The following is a 16,814-nucleotide window of genomic DNA, read 5'->3' on the forward strand; positions in this document are numbered from 1 at the left end:
TTTCAGCAAGAATAGAACGAGGTCGTGAACCAGACGTCCGACGAACACACGTCAGAGAGAAAGAGAAATGGTGACGTGGAGGAAGAGAGAAAAACAGAGATCGAGAGAAAGAAGGGAAACGGTCATACAGACGGACAGATAGAAGTAGAGGGAGAGGGAACTGTCGGGAGGAGAGCCTCGTTACGAAATCATTTCGCCGGCAGTGCGATGGATCGATCGCAGCCATTTTGCATCCAGACCTCCAAGCATCGTGTTCAATCATTAATCCCCGTGCACCTCGCACTTTCTTCCCCCTTTTTCGGTGTCATTTAACGCGACCAATTTTACTAGAAATTTCTCTTTCCAAAACACCGCGATTCGCCCGTTCTCTTCCTAGACACGGGGACTCCCCCGTGTTTGTCACGATATCCTCGACGAAACTCTCGAAAATGTTACACATTTTCCCCAACACACCACCCTGTCGCGTACGCATAAATCTTCACACAGTATTCCCTGATAAATGCGTCTCTTTTTCACAAACTACCCGTTACAGTCGCGCAGCGCGTATCATACCGCGTGCGGTTTAAAGCGGAAAATACCTTAAAGGAGGCAATTCCGTTGAAACCAGACCGACTCCCGTTCCGAATAAATCGTACGCGAAATTCCAGTTCCTCGACTTTTCGTTGGACAGTAGGAGGAATAAAGGTAGAAATGTAGAGAAGCCAGTCAGCTCGTTATTTTCTTCAGGTGCTATCGATCTTGGGGAAAAAATGAAACAAGTAAATATCGACGATGATTCGATCGTCGTCGAGTGGTTCATCGTGGAATCGGTTTCGTAACGATCGTTCAAAAGTTTGTTCGCAAAGTGGAGAACACGCGAGGAGAGGGAGAAAAGCGAAACCACGTCAAAAGTATTTAGGACACTTTCTGAATTTGAGCAAATGTCTGAAAAATGTTGCGAAACCATTAATGAATGACACTAAATGACACTGGAGTATGTGGTACGATAAATAATCCATTAGATGTCTTACCAAAGACCTTAAAAGACCTTAAAAAGTTTCGAATCGCCTGCCAATTTATATTAACCTAAGGAAGTAGCAAAGTATATTTATTTAATTCTTTCAAACTATTTCACTGCTGAGATCTCTAAACATGTAGTGAACAATTGACGGAGGTCTGTAGACTTGCTGTCTTGGAAAATATCATCCTTAGAATTGCCACTGATTGCAAATATAGTGTCACTTCTTAGTCGCCTCTCGAGTGCAAAGGGTTAATTCTTTATTGATTTGAAATCGATGTTGTGGATATCAATAGCACTTCACCTCGTGTCGATTGATTTGAGTGATAAAAAATTCGTTAAAAAATTATTATAAATGTTAACTTTTTGGGGGAATTTTTGGTGCAACTTGCAATGCACGGTGATTCCAAATATTTGGCCGGTGGTGTATAACCGCCTCTTGTCTTTACTACAGCATTCACGATTCTGGGCATCCTGGCTATTAATTTCTCTACTGTGTCAGGTGTAACGTTCCTCCACGCTATCTCTAAGATTTCCCACAAGTTCTTTTCTGACTTAGGACACGTTTTTTCACGAAGGACACAGCGAAGACATATCTCATAGGTACTTAACAATTTCAAGGGCTTAAACAATTCTAGAGCTAGAATACGCTAAATACATATACGCAATGGAATTTGCAAAAAAGAATGCGATTTAATATTTATAATTTACGTGGGATAGGAAAGGTTCACAGAATAGGGCAAGTGACTCTCTTTAGTACAGTATAATTTCTTTTAAATTGGATCAAACGACTTGAGGTTTTTTGAGAAGTTAGGATTGGTATACTAGATGACGCGTGTAAAATTTTTGGAAAATATTGCAATTCGTGGGAACCGCGAAGAAAATTGTAAAGTTTACGACTTTTTCACCTGAGCTTGTAACGAAAATTTCAAACGTACGTTTTGTAGATTTATGTCAATTACACGCGTGCTGAAAATTTCATCGAGAAACAAGCGACAGGCATCGAATTATAGGCCGAACGTCGCGAAATAGTGCGATTTTCACAATCTTTAACGATTTGTAGCTCGTAGTAACATTAACCGATTTCGATCAAATTTTCAGCATGCGTGTAATTGGCATAAATCTACAAAACGTATTTTTTCAATTTTCATTACGGGCTCAGAGAAAAAAGTTGTCGAATGTGACCTTTGCAATTTTCTTCGCGATTTCCACAAATTGCAATTTCGTTCGCGCCGTGCAATATCTACACCTGTGGCGGGACCGAAATTTAAACATCGGCTTACCATCGAACCAATTACAACTTTTTCTACGCGAATTTCCCGCGAGCAATTTCCCGGCAAATTTCTCCGTAGTATATAGCTCTCCCTTTCGTTCTTCTCCCTTCTATTTCTTTCTTCTTCTTTACTCCTATCATCTGTGTGCCCGAGTTCTCCCCCGCCCGAAGCACATGCATCGATCGTCTGCAAATGCTGGCGGATCCTCGTTCGCCGCATCCGCATAATTGTTGCGATGAAGAACATAAAGGTGGAGTGTCGGGAAAAGGAGAGGAAGAAACAACGTTGCAGGACCTGTTTGCGAAATAATTGAAACACAGAGCCGCGTTTGTCGTGAGGGCGCATTGGGCGCAACCTGAGGCCTCGTTCCCCGTGGAGCCGTGTTTCGAAAGCTTGTATTTTTGTTTGATTAAAATGAGTTATCGCGGAGATGTCGATTTTTATTAGAAGAAATGTGGATAAATTTGATTAACTGAAATGGATTTTTTTCTTTTGAGATCTCGCAATGTGGTTGCGTTTGGGGCCTCCGATAGTATAAATGCGACCCTGTTGAAATACGTACTCGTACGTAGGGTAAAGTGGCCTAATTGTAAGTTTCGTTGATTTCGTAAATCGATTTGCAACGCACTTGATAATTGATTAATTGTTTTGGAGTAATTCAGAAAGTTTGACGCTTCCTATATTTAGTAATTAAATGTTACGTTATTTCAAATCGAAAGGTGGGGTAATATGAGACCCCGGCATATCTCCGTTACAGAACTCTCGAATGTCGCGGCGATGCTGTCTCGTTTCATGATTAACCGCGTTAATTATCAAATTAAATATGAAATTTGATCGAAATCAATCAAGCGTCTTCAACAAGCATATCTGTGCAGTACGTTGCAGAAAGTCTTTCAAGTGGTTCGATTAAGTTACAAATACCTCGAAAATAGTAAGTTTACAATCATTTTCATAAATACCGTTGTATAGTGCATGCAATGGAGTTTAAGGCTTACTAGTTGCGTATCGTTAAATAGCTACTTACTGTTTCCGAATATGAGACCCTCGGAAGTTCCTACTGTAAGAAGAGTCTCATATTGGGCAGCCAATTTTGCTTTAGCGTACAAAGTGTTACCGGTGAGCCCACGAAGTCTGCGGTGCTGAAGAAACAGATTTAATTTCATATTGGGCAGCCAATTTTGCTTTAGCGTACAAAGTGTTACCAGTGAGCCCACGAAGTCTGCGGTGCTGAAGAAACAGATTTAATATGCCCAATGTGTGAAAAAAGACAGAAGAAATAGTTTTCTCATATCAGGAACCCATTTTTTAAATCTGTGCATTTTCATAATTTTCGTTCTTATTTTATTACGAAGGAACCGAATTTTCTTTACCGTACATTCCAGCACCTTACAAAAGAATACACATCGTACTATTAAAACATGTATCGAATTTGAATAAAAGTGCTCTTAGTCGACAGTTGTGACTTCTCTAAGAAATGGGTCTCGTATTAGGCAACTTTACCCTACCCCAATATCTTGGCGCTCACCCGATTTAAGTCCCCCGGACTTTAAAATATCTCGATAACTAATCATTTCTCCACCGTTACACCTCAATACTTTTTTACGTAGAACGACGAGAGGAATCTATCTGTATAAAAAAAAAGTATGCATTTCCATTTAAGAAAATAATTCAATTGTCGATTACACGTGCATCATTGCACTTCTTTAAAAAAAAAGAAGCAATGTCCTACAGGTGTAGTGCTCTTTGAACCATCCACCTTCCTCCCCTGACATTTTTCTCTAACTGTCCTAGTAACGGAGTTACAACGTGTAACAGTTGCGTGGACCACCCTGTACAAGAAACGTCCTAGCGTTAACTTGCACGAGAAAATTTTTCTGACACACCTGTGGACCTCTCGCGGCACACCGGTTGAAAATCTCTGCGCCAAGGCGCAAATCACGATAGGATTTCGTGCGGCAGGAAGCGTTAGGACGCATCGTGTCACGATTCACCACGTCTCGTACCGCGACGCATCACGTGCGTCACGTTGTACAGCACGCCACGCCACGCCTGTACCGCCACTTACTCCCCGCGTTTAGTCATCGCTCTTTATTAATTCCAATGATCGAACGTAAAAGTAATCGTAGTCTCGACAGCTGAGAACGAAGCTCCCGGTTCGAACGTTCGATTTCTGCGCGATGAAGAGGAAAAAGAAGAAGGACAGTGTAAGGCGGCGAGAGAAAAGGGAGAAGGCGACGGAAGAGGAACAGAGGGATGAAGAAATTGTTCTACACGCAGAAGTCGAGCGGGATAAAATTAGCGAGATAAATCGGGAAAAGGATAGATGGAAAAGAAGAAAAGGGTTGGAAGCAACGAGAGGAGAGAGGGAAGAAAAGGATCAGGGAGAGGAATAAGATTGGGAAAAGGAAACTGTAAAATGAAAGAGGAGAATGAAAAAGTATGAGAGGGATGCGGCGATGTCACACTTTCGACACTTTCGATGCTATCTCAGGGATTGCTGCCGCCCCACTCCTTCCCCTCCTACGGTATAACTGTGACTCGAGTATAACGGGTGTGTGAAAAATTCGCAAACACCTAGAGAACTTGGGGTCTCTTTAAGGGGTCTTCCTGTTGTGACGGGTTGAAAAAATCAATTTTTTTTTTTTGCATTTTCTTATAGTTTAACATCTCGAAAACACGCCCACGAAGTTTTGAAGCTTAATTTTGAAAATTGGCAGAGATATATGCCTTCGAAGGAAGCGGTTTCGTATAGTCTTAACCCTAGAGCGGTGTTCGGGTCTTTTTTGACCCACCGCCTTTTTATATTTCTAGCAATTTTTGCTGTTATCGAGTTTACGTTCCTTAACATTATTTTAAACGTTTATTGCCTAGGTTCGTATGTCGCGTTGGAAACAGAAATTATTACACGTAAGGTCCTTGGGTCCTTTTTGACCCAAATGTCTTAAGTGTACAGTCAACGCAGTAGGGTTAAACTGTAGTTAAAACTTTAAGCGCGTTTTTGTCGAAACAGCATTTTTCAAATTGGCTGACATGATTAATAAAAAAACCAGAAGTCCGATCCACTCGAAATTTGTCAGGTATATTCGGTAGATGTTGACTTTATCGTCTGAACTAGAATTGTGCAAATATTTTCAAAATTCAGTCTTTGCGATCAAAGGACCATCGTTTTCTTTTTTTTTTGCTAAAATCGAGAGCAATTTCTTTGAAACTTTTCTTTGTTTCTCGATATTTTTTTATTATTCTAGTTCAGACGATAGTCGCACGTCTACGGATTGAGAACATGTTTGCATTTTGTATTTTGGATAAGTACAACGTAGGATATTCTTCAAGGCGCTCTCTTCGTGGTTGTCCTATTTTACAACAAATGGATGTTTCCACGTATAAACAATATTTTTGTGTTTTTAAAAGATGATAGAATAGACACAGAAATTTGCAGAAGGATACGTGCACCACTTGCTTCGTTTTAAATTTCCGAAAAATTTTTTCAGCCGTCACGTTCACGCGTGTGCACAATTGATCGTCGAATAAGTGCAATTTTTGAAAAATTATTTCATTTTCCATATAGCGTTATTCCTTCATCGTGGCGGAAAGCGTTGCTTACAGCGTTACAAAATAATGGAAAACTTATACTGCACGTCTAGAAAATAATTAAAAAAAAAAGACAAAATTCGTCTTACTTTGCAGATCAAATTGAGAAAAATACGATCGTTAACCCTTTCCTTGCGGCAGATTTTACTACATAACGCACATGGCAGATTCAAATGTACCGCAAAGTTCGCAAAATCTTTTCCTTTTTCCGTATCGCTTCAAAATTTCTTTCATTAAATCAAGGTGGAGGAGAGTGCAGAGGAGAAGATTAAGGCTTAAATTAATACGAAAATGTACCAAAAGGCTCCAATAGCACAGTGCGAGCAAATTTTCAAAACGCCTATAGGCGCCAGTAGCAGTGAAAGCGAGGAGAAAGGGGACACTAGACTGAAAAATTTTTTGGGTCTAAATAAAATATGGTCGGTGTGAAAATGATCGTTGAAACGTATAAGATGAAACGTGGAGAAAGGAAAATCGAGAGGAACAAGTGAAGTGTTGGCAATTGGAAAAGACACCGCGTAGGTTTCTTCTAAGAGTGGATGGACGGATGAGGTGTGAGTTATACCAGGGGCAGGAGGCAGGCGGACAGGTTCGCGGCTTTACTCTGGTCCTCCATGGGGTCAGATGTGTCGGGGTTAGAAGTGGAAAGGGAAAACGATGAGGGGAAATGGGGTTGGGGGTGGGGTTCTAAAGCTGGTCCTATCCGTGAACAAATGGGTTGGGGGTTGAAATTGGGATTGGGGTTGATCGATATGCTGTACCGCCACTAATGCCACAACGTCACGATACACACACACAGCCACACACATAAGCACGCACGCGAAACACGTAGCGCTGGACGAGTGGCGCGAAAGTAATCCTTATCGAAAAATGTCATCACGGTTCAACCAGTCGTATCCATCGTCGAATCGAGGAAAATCATCGACGACTCTACATTTTAAATCATTCTCCTTTCGCCCGATACACGCGAGAAACGGAAAGAACTTGGAAATAAATGAAAAACGACGCTGTCTGCAATCCGGAAACACGATCGTCGATTTACAACAGACGTGTAAGTACTTACGTTCCTGCTTGTCATAAATCATCTTTTTAAAGTGGTTGACCATTTTGAACAAAATATCGTTTCGATCACAATTGACAGATTTGGTTGGTCTTTTTCTTTTCTAATCCGTGTAATCGTGAACATCGTGGTGCAAGCGAAGATGGTGGCATACTGGTCGACATACTCGAAAGGGACAAAACGCCATGTGTAATTTATAATTGGACATTTTATTCATTTTAAGGAGCAAAGGAAACTGTATATTACAACGTTAGGCAAATTATGAAAAAATCGTCGATCGAAATGTATCTTCTCTCGGATAAATTTGAATATATGCATCATGGCAAAGCAGCGGTTCGTTTGCCTCGCAGCGCAGGAATTCGGTGATTATAAAGCAACACGCGTAGCAAGATACCAAGAAATAGAGAGGATAGGTTGCTAATACGTATAGATATGGGATTTTATTAAATATCGATCGATATCATGGCTGGTATGTCGTATGGGTATCACCATATCAGGGTAAGTAGGTACAATGTGGTTGTGCATTGCAGTTCCATAGAAAATATTATAATGCTGTTTGAGTTCGAGGTTGCGATACGCAATGGTATTCGTTAAATTAGCCCATATCGCCGCGTCAGTCCTGAAGCGTTGTATCGCGCGTGTGTGTGTGTGTTTTTTTTTGTTCTTTTCTCTTTTTTACCGAATATATCGTTGTTTGCTGAATCGCCTCGGCTAGAGCAGACGTTCAAAAATTGTCACTGCCAGCTCTACTTATTCGGCACCTTCCTGAGAACTTGCCACACGAGTGCACCGTATGAAAATGTTCCGAGGAAAATGTCGCGGTACGTTGCGACGTACGCGCGTTTTTAGCGATGGCAGTGAATAGAGTAGTGAGCTCTCGTTTTTTTTTCTTTTTTTTTTCGAGTAACTAGGAATTATTACTTTTTGCTCTCGCCTTCCCGTGTTCCGCGTTCTTTCCCGTAATTTCCATCCTTTCCCTTCTCCCTCTGTTTCTTCTTCTTCTTCCTCTTCTTCTTCTTCTCATTCGTCGTTTCGACTGAACGTCGACGTTTCGTTGCTTCTCATAGTTTCTTATACCAAAAAAGATAATGTTCTCCTTCGCTGATCTGAAGATCATCGACCCCTGAAAAGATCTCCTGTTTAGAGCGTTGGAGCGATAAACTAACATTGTACGATTCAATGATATCAAGTGGGCTGGCTGGCATACGACACGACACTGACGAACATGCAAGCGACAGTAACGAACGAGATGGATAAGATTTACGAATGAATTACGGAGGGTAGAGAAAGAATTAGAGAGAAAGATGCTTTTACGTACCGCCGGGAGCAACCAGTTGATTACCCGGTGGCGAGGACGAATCTGGCGTCGAGGTAAGCCGATACAGTAACCAGTAATGATAAGACATCGGTTCCTCTTTGTAACCAGCTATCGTGTGAACGTAATGCCCGTTCGGCCATTCGGACGCAACGAACTGAAAGTGCGGCGACATTTCTGCGGCCAGAAGCATCACTTCGTAAAACGTTTCATTTTTCGGGGCAGTCACTATCAAACTGTACGTCTCGTTCACGTTGCTGCCAACCCATAGAGTATAAGAAACGTTCACCATAACTGGCGCTGCGACGCTAACCACCATCACCATGCTATCGGTACTGGTTACGTTCACCATGTTCCCTCCTGCATTGTTTCCGGCGATACCGTTATTTCCACTGTTCCCATTGCTGGTAGTTCCGCTATTCCCTATCGAGACCTTGTTCGTGTTGTTGTTGCTGCTGTTGCTGCTACTGCTGCTGCTGCTGCTGCTGCTCCCAGAAGTGACCAGTGGCGTTGGTACGCTTTCGTTACGATTACCCGAAATTGTCGCCGGTTCTGCATGATCGCAGATCGAGAAACAAAGTTGTTTGTCAATTTAGAAAAAAAAAAGACACGCGTACAGTGAAAGAACGTACCGTTACTACCGTTCGTGGTGAATCTTGGCGGTGATGTCTCGTCGAGTCCTTGTCCGCATTTCAGTGTTCTAATGCTAGCCAAGCCACGAGGCGCTACGCCGAGGAGAGCTTCGGCGGTTACTCGGACGTCACCGGCGAAAGAACCGTCGACACGTTGCTGGCTGGTTAACCAAGACAAAGCGGCGGATCTGTTCCAATTGTCAGCCGGCTCGTTTTCCGCTTCCTCGAGTGCTTGCATCACCAACGCGGTCGTTCGAACATCTCCGAAGCTACCGTCCAATCTTTGCTGCTGCGCCAAACCGATCGACGGTTTTCGCACGTAATGATGGAGATTTCGGTGTCTGTGATCCTGAACGATGCACTTCAACGCTAGGATTACCATTGCAACGGTATCTGGGAGAATACGCAAGTTTATGTTACATATCGTGTACACTCGTGGTACATGTCTATGGTAAACTACCCACCGACGTTGTGATCTTGAGCGGCGTTCGCAATGTCCAGCAATCGACGTATCTGTCGCTTTCGTACATGAGCCTCTGCGTTGCACGCGGCTAAAGTTGTAAGGGCGAACTCGTAATCTGTGGGCGGTTCGTGATGTTGAAGGGTCCCGATCAAATCGTGACCGTGAAACTGCCTCGGATCCGTGCACATCGCGTTCAAGGCAAGCGTATAGCGGGCTAATCGAACCGGGGAGAAACCAATTTCTCTGTGCCTGCGGAAACACTCGATATGATCCTGTCTTCTCCCGCATTTCCTATCTTTTAACGACAAATTCTATTCTACGTACGACAGAAGAGCTGTATAATTGTATAGTCGGGGCCACGATATAGCGATAAACGTGTATCAGCTGTCGGGACACGAAAATTGACAAAAATACGAGCAGATAAGTAAGTACTTGAAACCATGGTCAGGACCGTACGAAGAATTCGTGTATCCAGCGAAAATCGAACTGATTCTAATATATTTACTGAAAACTGCGTGCAGCCAGGATAAATTAGGGTTTCTCTCTCTGGAGGAAGCTGCTTTTGGAAGTTAAACGTCTTTGTTTTTTAACATCTTAATTTACCTGCGAGTGTTGTGTACAGGCAGGAAATGAGAGAAAGTTGTGTAGCTGCGGACACAGAAAGAAATTATAAATATCTCAGATAGTAATTAGTATTAACGTATTTTCCATCTTTTAAATGAAATACCAAATCGTATGCTACCGTTCGTTTATCGTTGGAACCCTCGAACAGACTGCAACGCACGGCCTTGAGTGTCGCAACATCAATCGGTGCCGATTGTTGAGAGTTTAATTCACGACCTCGCTATATCGTGGCCCCGACTATGATAGTTCAGAAAAATCGCAGATATCCTTCCCTTACCTCCACAATAACAAAACGATTTCGAGCTCCATTTGCTTGCTGCTGAGCTGCAATTCGAGAGGAGCCACGGGGGCAACGTTATCCTCCCGCGACAGATTGCTCATTCGAAGAACCAGGAGAACTCGGTGTGTATCGTTCCCCCAGCCCGCATCTTTGTCACGCTGACTCCATAACCATGCAGTTGCACGCTCCAAAATACTTTCCGCGTCCGGGTCGCTCGAACCAGTTTCCGTGATGCTTCCTACAACCACTTTTCGTCAAACTACTGCTACAGCTTCTTCTTTTTTTATTCGTTTCTATCGACTTTGTTTCTCGCTCAACGACGTGTCAGAGACGAGAACGATCGAGAACGATCGAGAATGATGAATCGGAAGATGATCGAACAAATGGAAGAAAGAAGAAATACCTTCGGCGTATACTACGTTCAGCGTGCAGATATGCGCTGCTAAAAGCAGCACCATTACGGCTGCCATACTTGCTCTTCCCCACATTTCACCAAAGATCGAATAATGTACTCGATCGTTGATATCTCGCCTGTAACAACACGATTAATGATAAAGTTGTTCGTCTCCTTTCTTCACCTCCCCGCTCGTTAATCAGCGCGGGCGGATGCGCGCCCGCGCATACACACGCACACTTTATCTTCTTCAACTTCTTCCCTTTCCCAAAAACCTTGTTCGTAGCTTTGTTGAAAGCTAAACTCTGCTACGAGGAGAGTGGTACACCAACGCTGACGTTCGATCGTTTTATCATGAAGTAAAATGGTTGCGCGCGATGGACATCGGTGTAAAAAAAAAAAAAGGGCACCACTACCTCAGCAGCCACATTCAGCGTCGCTACGCCCGCGGAAACACTGCTGGGAACAACGCGATGTTACGTGGGATCGATATCGCGACACCCATCGCCGCCGTTGCCGCCGCCACCGCCGCCGCCACGTACTCTAAAACGATCTATATACACTCCAACTCTTTACTCTGCAACTATACCTACTCTCCCCAGTATAGCTAGATGCTCTCTTTTTCTCTGTTATTGCCTAGTTATTCACCTCTTTTCTACTATCCCAGTATGCTTCACTCATACCACGTCTAGCCATCGCCATCGCTACACTCGTATAAGTATTTACTGCCATCCGTTTCCATTCTACTCATACCCGAGACCCTCCCCTTCCATCAGATTACCGGCGCGACACGGCGGCGGTCCGTCCGTCCGTCCTTCCGTGAGTTCTCCGCGGACTAGATCACCACCCTTTACCGCCCCTTCTTTTATTTGCCGATGTCATTTCGTTTTTTCGTCAAACTCAGCTACGGAGTAACACAATTTATCTGTTATCGGTAAAGAAACGATAATACGGGATACCGGTAATACGATTTATCTATTATCGGTAAAGAAACGATAATACGCGATACCATTAACCCACGTTTCAGCAATTTAATCGATACTCTCGTTACACGATGTAAGAAAAAGTAATTTGGAAGTATTATGGAAAGAAGAAAATGATCGATGAAATATACCTTTCCGTTGAATAAAAAAATAACGTTGTTTAATTTTCAACCGTATCGTACACTTCCCTTTCACTTTCTTTCACTTTCGCTATTTACACGAAAACTGTAAAAGAAAAAGACTGGCCCACGTTTATGGTCCTATCTTGCGTGGAGAAAAACGATTCCACATGATGTGAATTAAATTTGTAATTGTATCGAAGAGAAATAATGTAAAGGATGAGAGAAAGGAGGAAAGAAAAGCATAGGAAGTAGGGAAGAATGATGACAGTGTTGAAGAATGTAATTATCGTTCTTTGATTTCGCTATCTCGAATAAATACGCAATGCAGATTACACGTGAAGTAAAATCGACGTTTCTCGCGCAATCTTAGAAACTGTATTGTTACGTGCATGTATATATGTATGTATATATGCATACCGTTTATTTACTTACCTCGCTACGAACTATTACTATTTCCAACCCAATAATTATCGCTTTTTTTTCTTTTTCAATTCACATTCACCCGAATATTTACACCTAAGTGCTGGGAGATTTTTTAATGTGCTGGGAGATTAGAACAAGCACGTCGAGTCGAACTCATCGTTAACGCGACTAACGGTGGAGGAAGGGAACAACGCTACCTCAAGGAGACCAATGCAACGAGAGCGAGCAAGGGGTGCAACGGGCTTCGATATTGCCCTCTTTCCCCTGTTGTTGCTGCGTCCAATTGGCGTGTCGCGCTTCACATCGCACCAGAAATATGGCCGTACTCGTATTTCCGGCTAAATAACGATTAGTCGCAGGTGCTCGGGCGCGTCTAGACGTCGCGTGCAAATAAACAAGTGATATAATGCGATAATCATAACTAACAATTCTTTTTAACACGATAGTGATAAATGGCGCGTTGTATTTTGCCGTGTTGCTAGCCTCTAGGGAATTTCCCTAGGTACCTAGGTAGTTACGTCTCATACCGTAAAGGAACCGTCTTCTCCGTCAGTTTCATACCCTGTAAATAAAATGAATTCTTTTCGTCAACTTTCATGTTGTGCCTTTAAAAGTTAAGTCTCAATCGTGAAAATTAGCGTTCTGCTCGTTTAAACAACGCGTGGTTGCAAATAATAACCTAACCTTCTTTAATGAAGTTAAACCTGTTGAACAAATAAGTGTCCATTTACAGCACCTAGCCCTTTGATCGATCTATTATTTTTTACCTAATTATAAAATTACGTTTAATTCTAATTATATAGACCACTAAGTACCACAGACGACCGTACAGGATAGAGAAGACCCTTACCATTTTCGTTTCGCTCCCAACATTACCGATTTAGTTTAGAATAAGATTACAATATTAGCAGTGGTTTTAAGAGCAATCGTAACTATGAAATTACAGATAAGAAAGTAACGTAATTGTTTATTAGTAGATGATTCATCACGTGCACACGTTCTATTGCTGTCAAAAGATCGTGAACTGTTCTACCCACGTAATTCAATATATTTACATATTTACTCGTGCTTACTATGAAGGGTAACTCATCGAGGTACATTTAGTAATACAGAAATGAGTAAGACAAGGAAAGAAATACGGATAGACAAGGATAGCAATAGAGAAATTAATTAGACAAGGATAGCAATAGAGAAATTAATTAGACAAGGAAAGGAATAGAGTTAAACAAGGATAGAGAATTTTGCAGACCTAACGTCATCTCGTGTTTGGCTGTTCGAACTAACAACACGTTACTAGAAATACAGAATGTGAACAGAGGTATTAGACAAAGAACGCACTACTGTGCCAGAAGGATAGCGAGAAAACGTTTCCTATTGGCCCGCGTGCTACTAAGTTCCGCCCCCTAGGCCCTAAATCAACTAAGCCTGTGAAAAATCATTAATAACTCATTATTTACTTTTAGAATTAAAGAATGAAGAATAAACCTCTAGCAACTTTCTCATGTAGGCCAACTGCAATTCCTAATACACTCATAACTTTTAGGAATGGTAGATATCCATTGTTGAAGGTGCAAGCGGCCAATAATGCAGCAATTTCAATGATTTTTGCTCCACAATGCAAATGTTTTTCAGTTTTTCTTCTACTAACTGTCGAGACGTACCCGCCGAACCGCTGCCGCAAGACCAGTTAACGCATAAAACGATTGTATTTTCCGAGCGAATTGTACACCTACCATCACACTTATGTATATCTTAATAAATTGAGGTGAAAACAGTGTAACGGCGTTTCCTCACCCACCTCAGTGTCATAAATTACACTATTATCCATACCGTATTGTAAACGGGAAAGTTTGGCTATTTTGCGATTACGATGTAGCAACGATTTATTTTTTATAATATCGTCGAAAACAGTAAAAGTGACTGTGCAGTGAAGTACATCAGCCGTACCATCAGCTGCTAGGGGTTGCCTTGAAAGGTCAGGATCGGCACAATGACCCACTTCCGTCGAAGCAGATTAATTCGTGGACGAATGGTTAAGTTTTCCATAAGTAATAAAACACTTTATTCCTTTCGGATAACGAATAAAAGTATGGAAAACAGTTATTAATTTCTCAAAATTAGTAAAAGCATTTAATTTGAATAAATGGTAGTATTTGTAAAATTTTCACCTAATGCATCACACATCTAACTATTGACTAACTATTGACATATTGCAGTATTGTATTAGAATAAAAAATTCTTTTCCGGCATTCAATGTATTAAACGACTTATTAGTTTATTTGTTATTCGTGAATAACAAATAATTCCAGATTATTCTTAATTTAAGACGATGTAACATTTGCCGCACGCTTCCCTCGATACCCACGCTGCGCTAATGCGTTTGCTGACGATCGCGCGCGAATAAGTCTCCGCGGTCCGGTGCCCGAGCGCGGGCTCTACGCGCGCTCTGATTGGCCAGTGTTTTTCGTTAATAATTCAAAAACGAAGCTTCAACCAACATTTTGGTAAAGAAAAAAATTATTCAGAGTCACCCCAGCAACACCCTATTTCCGGGTGTTACACGCTTTACGAAACATCCTGTATAATTCCGAAACTCACCGGTTTATATCGTAGAGGGCATAACAAAACCTCTGATTTTTTACACGATCGGTATTTCAGAACTTTGAACACAAAGATACATTAGGTGATAGGTCTATTCTGCATCTTGTCTGTGTCTAAACCACTCAGTATGTAGGGAATTTTAGAAATCCGTATGTGCCCGCCTGAAAAGCCCAGGTCCTAGGGATGTTACAATATATTGTACTTGAAAATTTATTTATTAAATAGCATATGACTATTTTGTTATATAAGAATGTAACTAACACTTATATATACATATGTGGATGTCGCATATGAGACATACCTATTATTTCTCTGGGTACATTTTATTCAAAATATTTGTTACATTATTTGTGTGGTATTTTAATTTTAATTTTAGATTTAGATTTAATTTTATTTTAAATTTAGTTTATTTAATTAATGTACTTGCAACGTGAAAGAAATCTATTTCACATATAGTACGTTTAGTATAAATACGCCACTTCTTTTATTTGCATGCAATATGATAGTAGACATCCAGTAGAATTGCAAGTCATTGTATGTTAAGCTGAATTGAGTGTGTAGATGACTTCTAATATTAAGTTTATAAATGATTTAAACTTTTGTGGAATTCCAATTATTGTGAAGAAAATACATTCATAATAATGGTATGTTTGAGTAGACTTTCTTATTTACATATGTATTATAAATTTCATTGGTAATAATAGTAATAATAATTTGAAGTTATATTTAATATTTAATACTTTACATATATGTATAGTTCTGTTCCTTCAATAGCAATACATAGAATAATCAAGTACAGGAAAGTACTTATGAAATGAGAAAAGAATCATTTGAATATAGAAATTAACAGTGTAAACAAGGGTATAAACACAGTTCCAATGTTAACAGCTGTTGTAACTTAATTGAAAAAATGACATTGATTGATTGATTATTAGAATAATTAAAATGTTTAATATAATTTCAGTGTTTGAGAATTGATATAAATTTTAAGTATATAGTTCTGTGTATATCCATAAAGTTCATGAAATTTACTTAAGAGGAAGAGTAAATAATTTCTTACGAATATTCATTAAATTGGTATGAATAGAATATTTTTATCTGCCTTGTTTTCAGAAGACTTTTTTTTTTTGTATTTTAAACTTTGTTGATAAAAATTCAGTTTATGAAACTTATTTTTATCTGTAAACTCATTTTGTTGTTTTTGTCAGGTGTATAGTGTATGTCAGAGGTGTTATGACTTTGGGAAGATATTGTTTTTTGTCAATAATTGACTACACATCTACTTTACCTAAAATTTGGTGGAATCAGAATCGTGGAATAAAATCATATTTATTTCAAAGTGCCTTTCTATCCATAACTGTACCTCGATCAAACAGGTAGAAGATTCAAATATAATTTTATGTAATATTTGTAATTATTTTTCATCTAATAAAAGTGCATTCATTTTGCACTTATAGTAATGTTTACTTTTATATTTGAAATTGCAGTTTTATAAATTTGATACAAGATAATTTAATTTTTTTATTGTCCTGTAACATTTTAGATTTTAACCTTTTGTATTCCATTTTTTAGTACATAATAGTTAACTAACAGTGCAGAGAATAACACAAATAATAATTATTTTTAACCTAGTTTTATTGTACTCAGTTAATTATTACGTAAAGATTTTACATTAATGATATTTAACAGATTGATCATAATCTTTTATACAATTGATTTGGTAATATTATTGTGTGATAATAAAAAATGTCAGGCTTGATATACAATAATTAATCACACAAGAGTAGTTATAATATTTACTTTCATAGTATTTTGTTCACACATTAAGGAATCCTTTTTGTTTTACAAAATATGAAAATCATTAGGTAGCATTGGTATGTAATTCTGTATGTTTCAAAGATAGAATACTAAATGAACATAATTGAAGAACAAAGAGTTAATTTCTTATTTTATTCAAAAATGTGTATAAAGATAGGTGGTGTACATTGTTTTCCAATTTATTTAATAACGATTATGTACACATTAATTATTCTTTGTTTATTGTAATTATTCAACTTT

General features: G+C 39.9%; 2 protein-coding genes across 5 annotated transcripts in view; one reads left to right on the plus strand and one right to left on the minus strand.

Moving 5' to 3' along the window:
* Positions 1 to 7,570: 7,570 nt before the first annotated feature.
* Positions 7,571 to 12,321, minus strand: LOC108570215 (uncharacterized protein CG3556). 4 transcript variants are annotated; one of them, XM_017932029.1, is made up of 7 exons: positions 12,165 to 12,321; positions 10,637 to 10,764; positions 10,231 to 10,471; positions 9,331 to 9,578; positions 8,867 to 9,259; positions 8,238 to 8,786; positions 7,571 to 8,042 (listed from the first exon to the last, which is right to left on the minus strand). In XM_017932029.1, exons 2-7 carry the CDS (start codon positions 10,719 to 10,721, stop codon positions 7,981 to 7,983), a joined length of 1,578 nt encoding a protein of 525 aa, XP_017787518.1. In that variant the 5' UTR covers positions 10,722 to 10,764; positions 12,165 to 12,321; the 3' UTR covers positions 7,571 to 7,980. The 4 variants fall into 4 exon arrangements, with proteins under 4 accessions (XP_017787518.1, XP_017787517.1, XP_017787520.1 ...); XM_017932028.1 differs by lacking the exon at positions 12,165 to 12,321 and adding an exon at positions 11,276 to 11,452; XM_017932031.1 differs by lacking the exon at positions 12,165 to 12,321 and adding an exon at positions 11,409 to 11,443.
* Positions 12,322 to 15,980: 3,659 nt separating this feature from the next.
* Positions 15,981 to 16,814, plus strand: part of LOC108570214 (spermatogenesis-associated protein 20) — a 4,482-nt gene continuing 3,648 nt past the window's right edge. The window contains exons 1-2 of the mRNA XM_017932026.1: positions 15,981 to 16,132; positions 16,357 to 16,386. Of these exons, the coding sequence (XP_017787515.1) occupies positions 15,990 to 16,132; positions 16,357 to 16,386 (173 nt within the window). The 5' untranslated portion in view covers positions 15,981 to 15,989. The remainder of the gene's footprint in view (positions 16,133 to 16,356; positions 16,387 to 16,814) is intronic.

The sequence above is a fragment of the Habropoda laboriosa genome, unplaced genomic scaffold, assembly GCF_001263275.1.
Source record: "Habropoda laboriosa isolate 0110345459 unplaced genomic scaffold, ASM126327v1 scaffold80, whole genome shotgun sequence".
In the NCBI taxonomy this organism is placed as follows: Eukaryota; Metazoa; Arthropoda; class Insecta; order Hymenoptera; family Apidae; genus Habropoda; species Habropoda laboriosa.

Excerpts from the sequence above, each read along its gene's own strand:
- LOC108570215 (XM_017932029.1), bottom strand. The coding sequence starts at position 10,721 with ATGTGGGGAAGAGCAAGTATGGCAGCCGTAATGGTGCTGCTTTTAGCA. Across the intron at positions 9,260-9,330 it reads CGCTCAAGATCACAACGTCG|ATACCGTTGCAATGGTAATC; the intron begins GTGGGTAGTTTA and ends GTATTCTCCCAG. Across the intron at positions 8,787-8,866 it reads CACCACGAACGGTAGTAACG|AACCGGCGACAATTTCGGGT; the intron begins GTACGTTCTTTC and ends GCGATCATGCAG.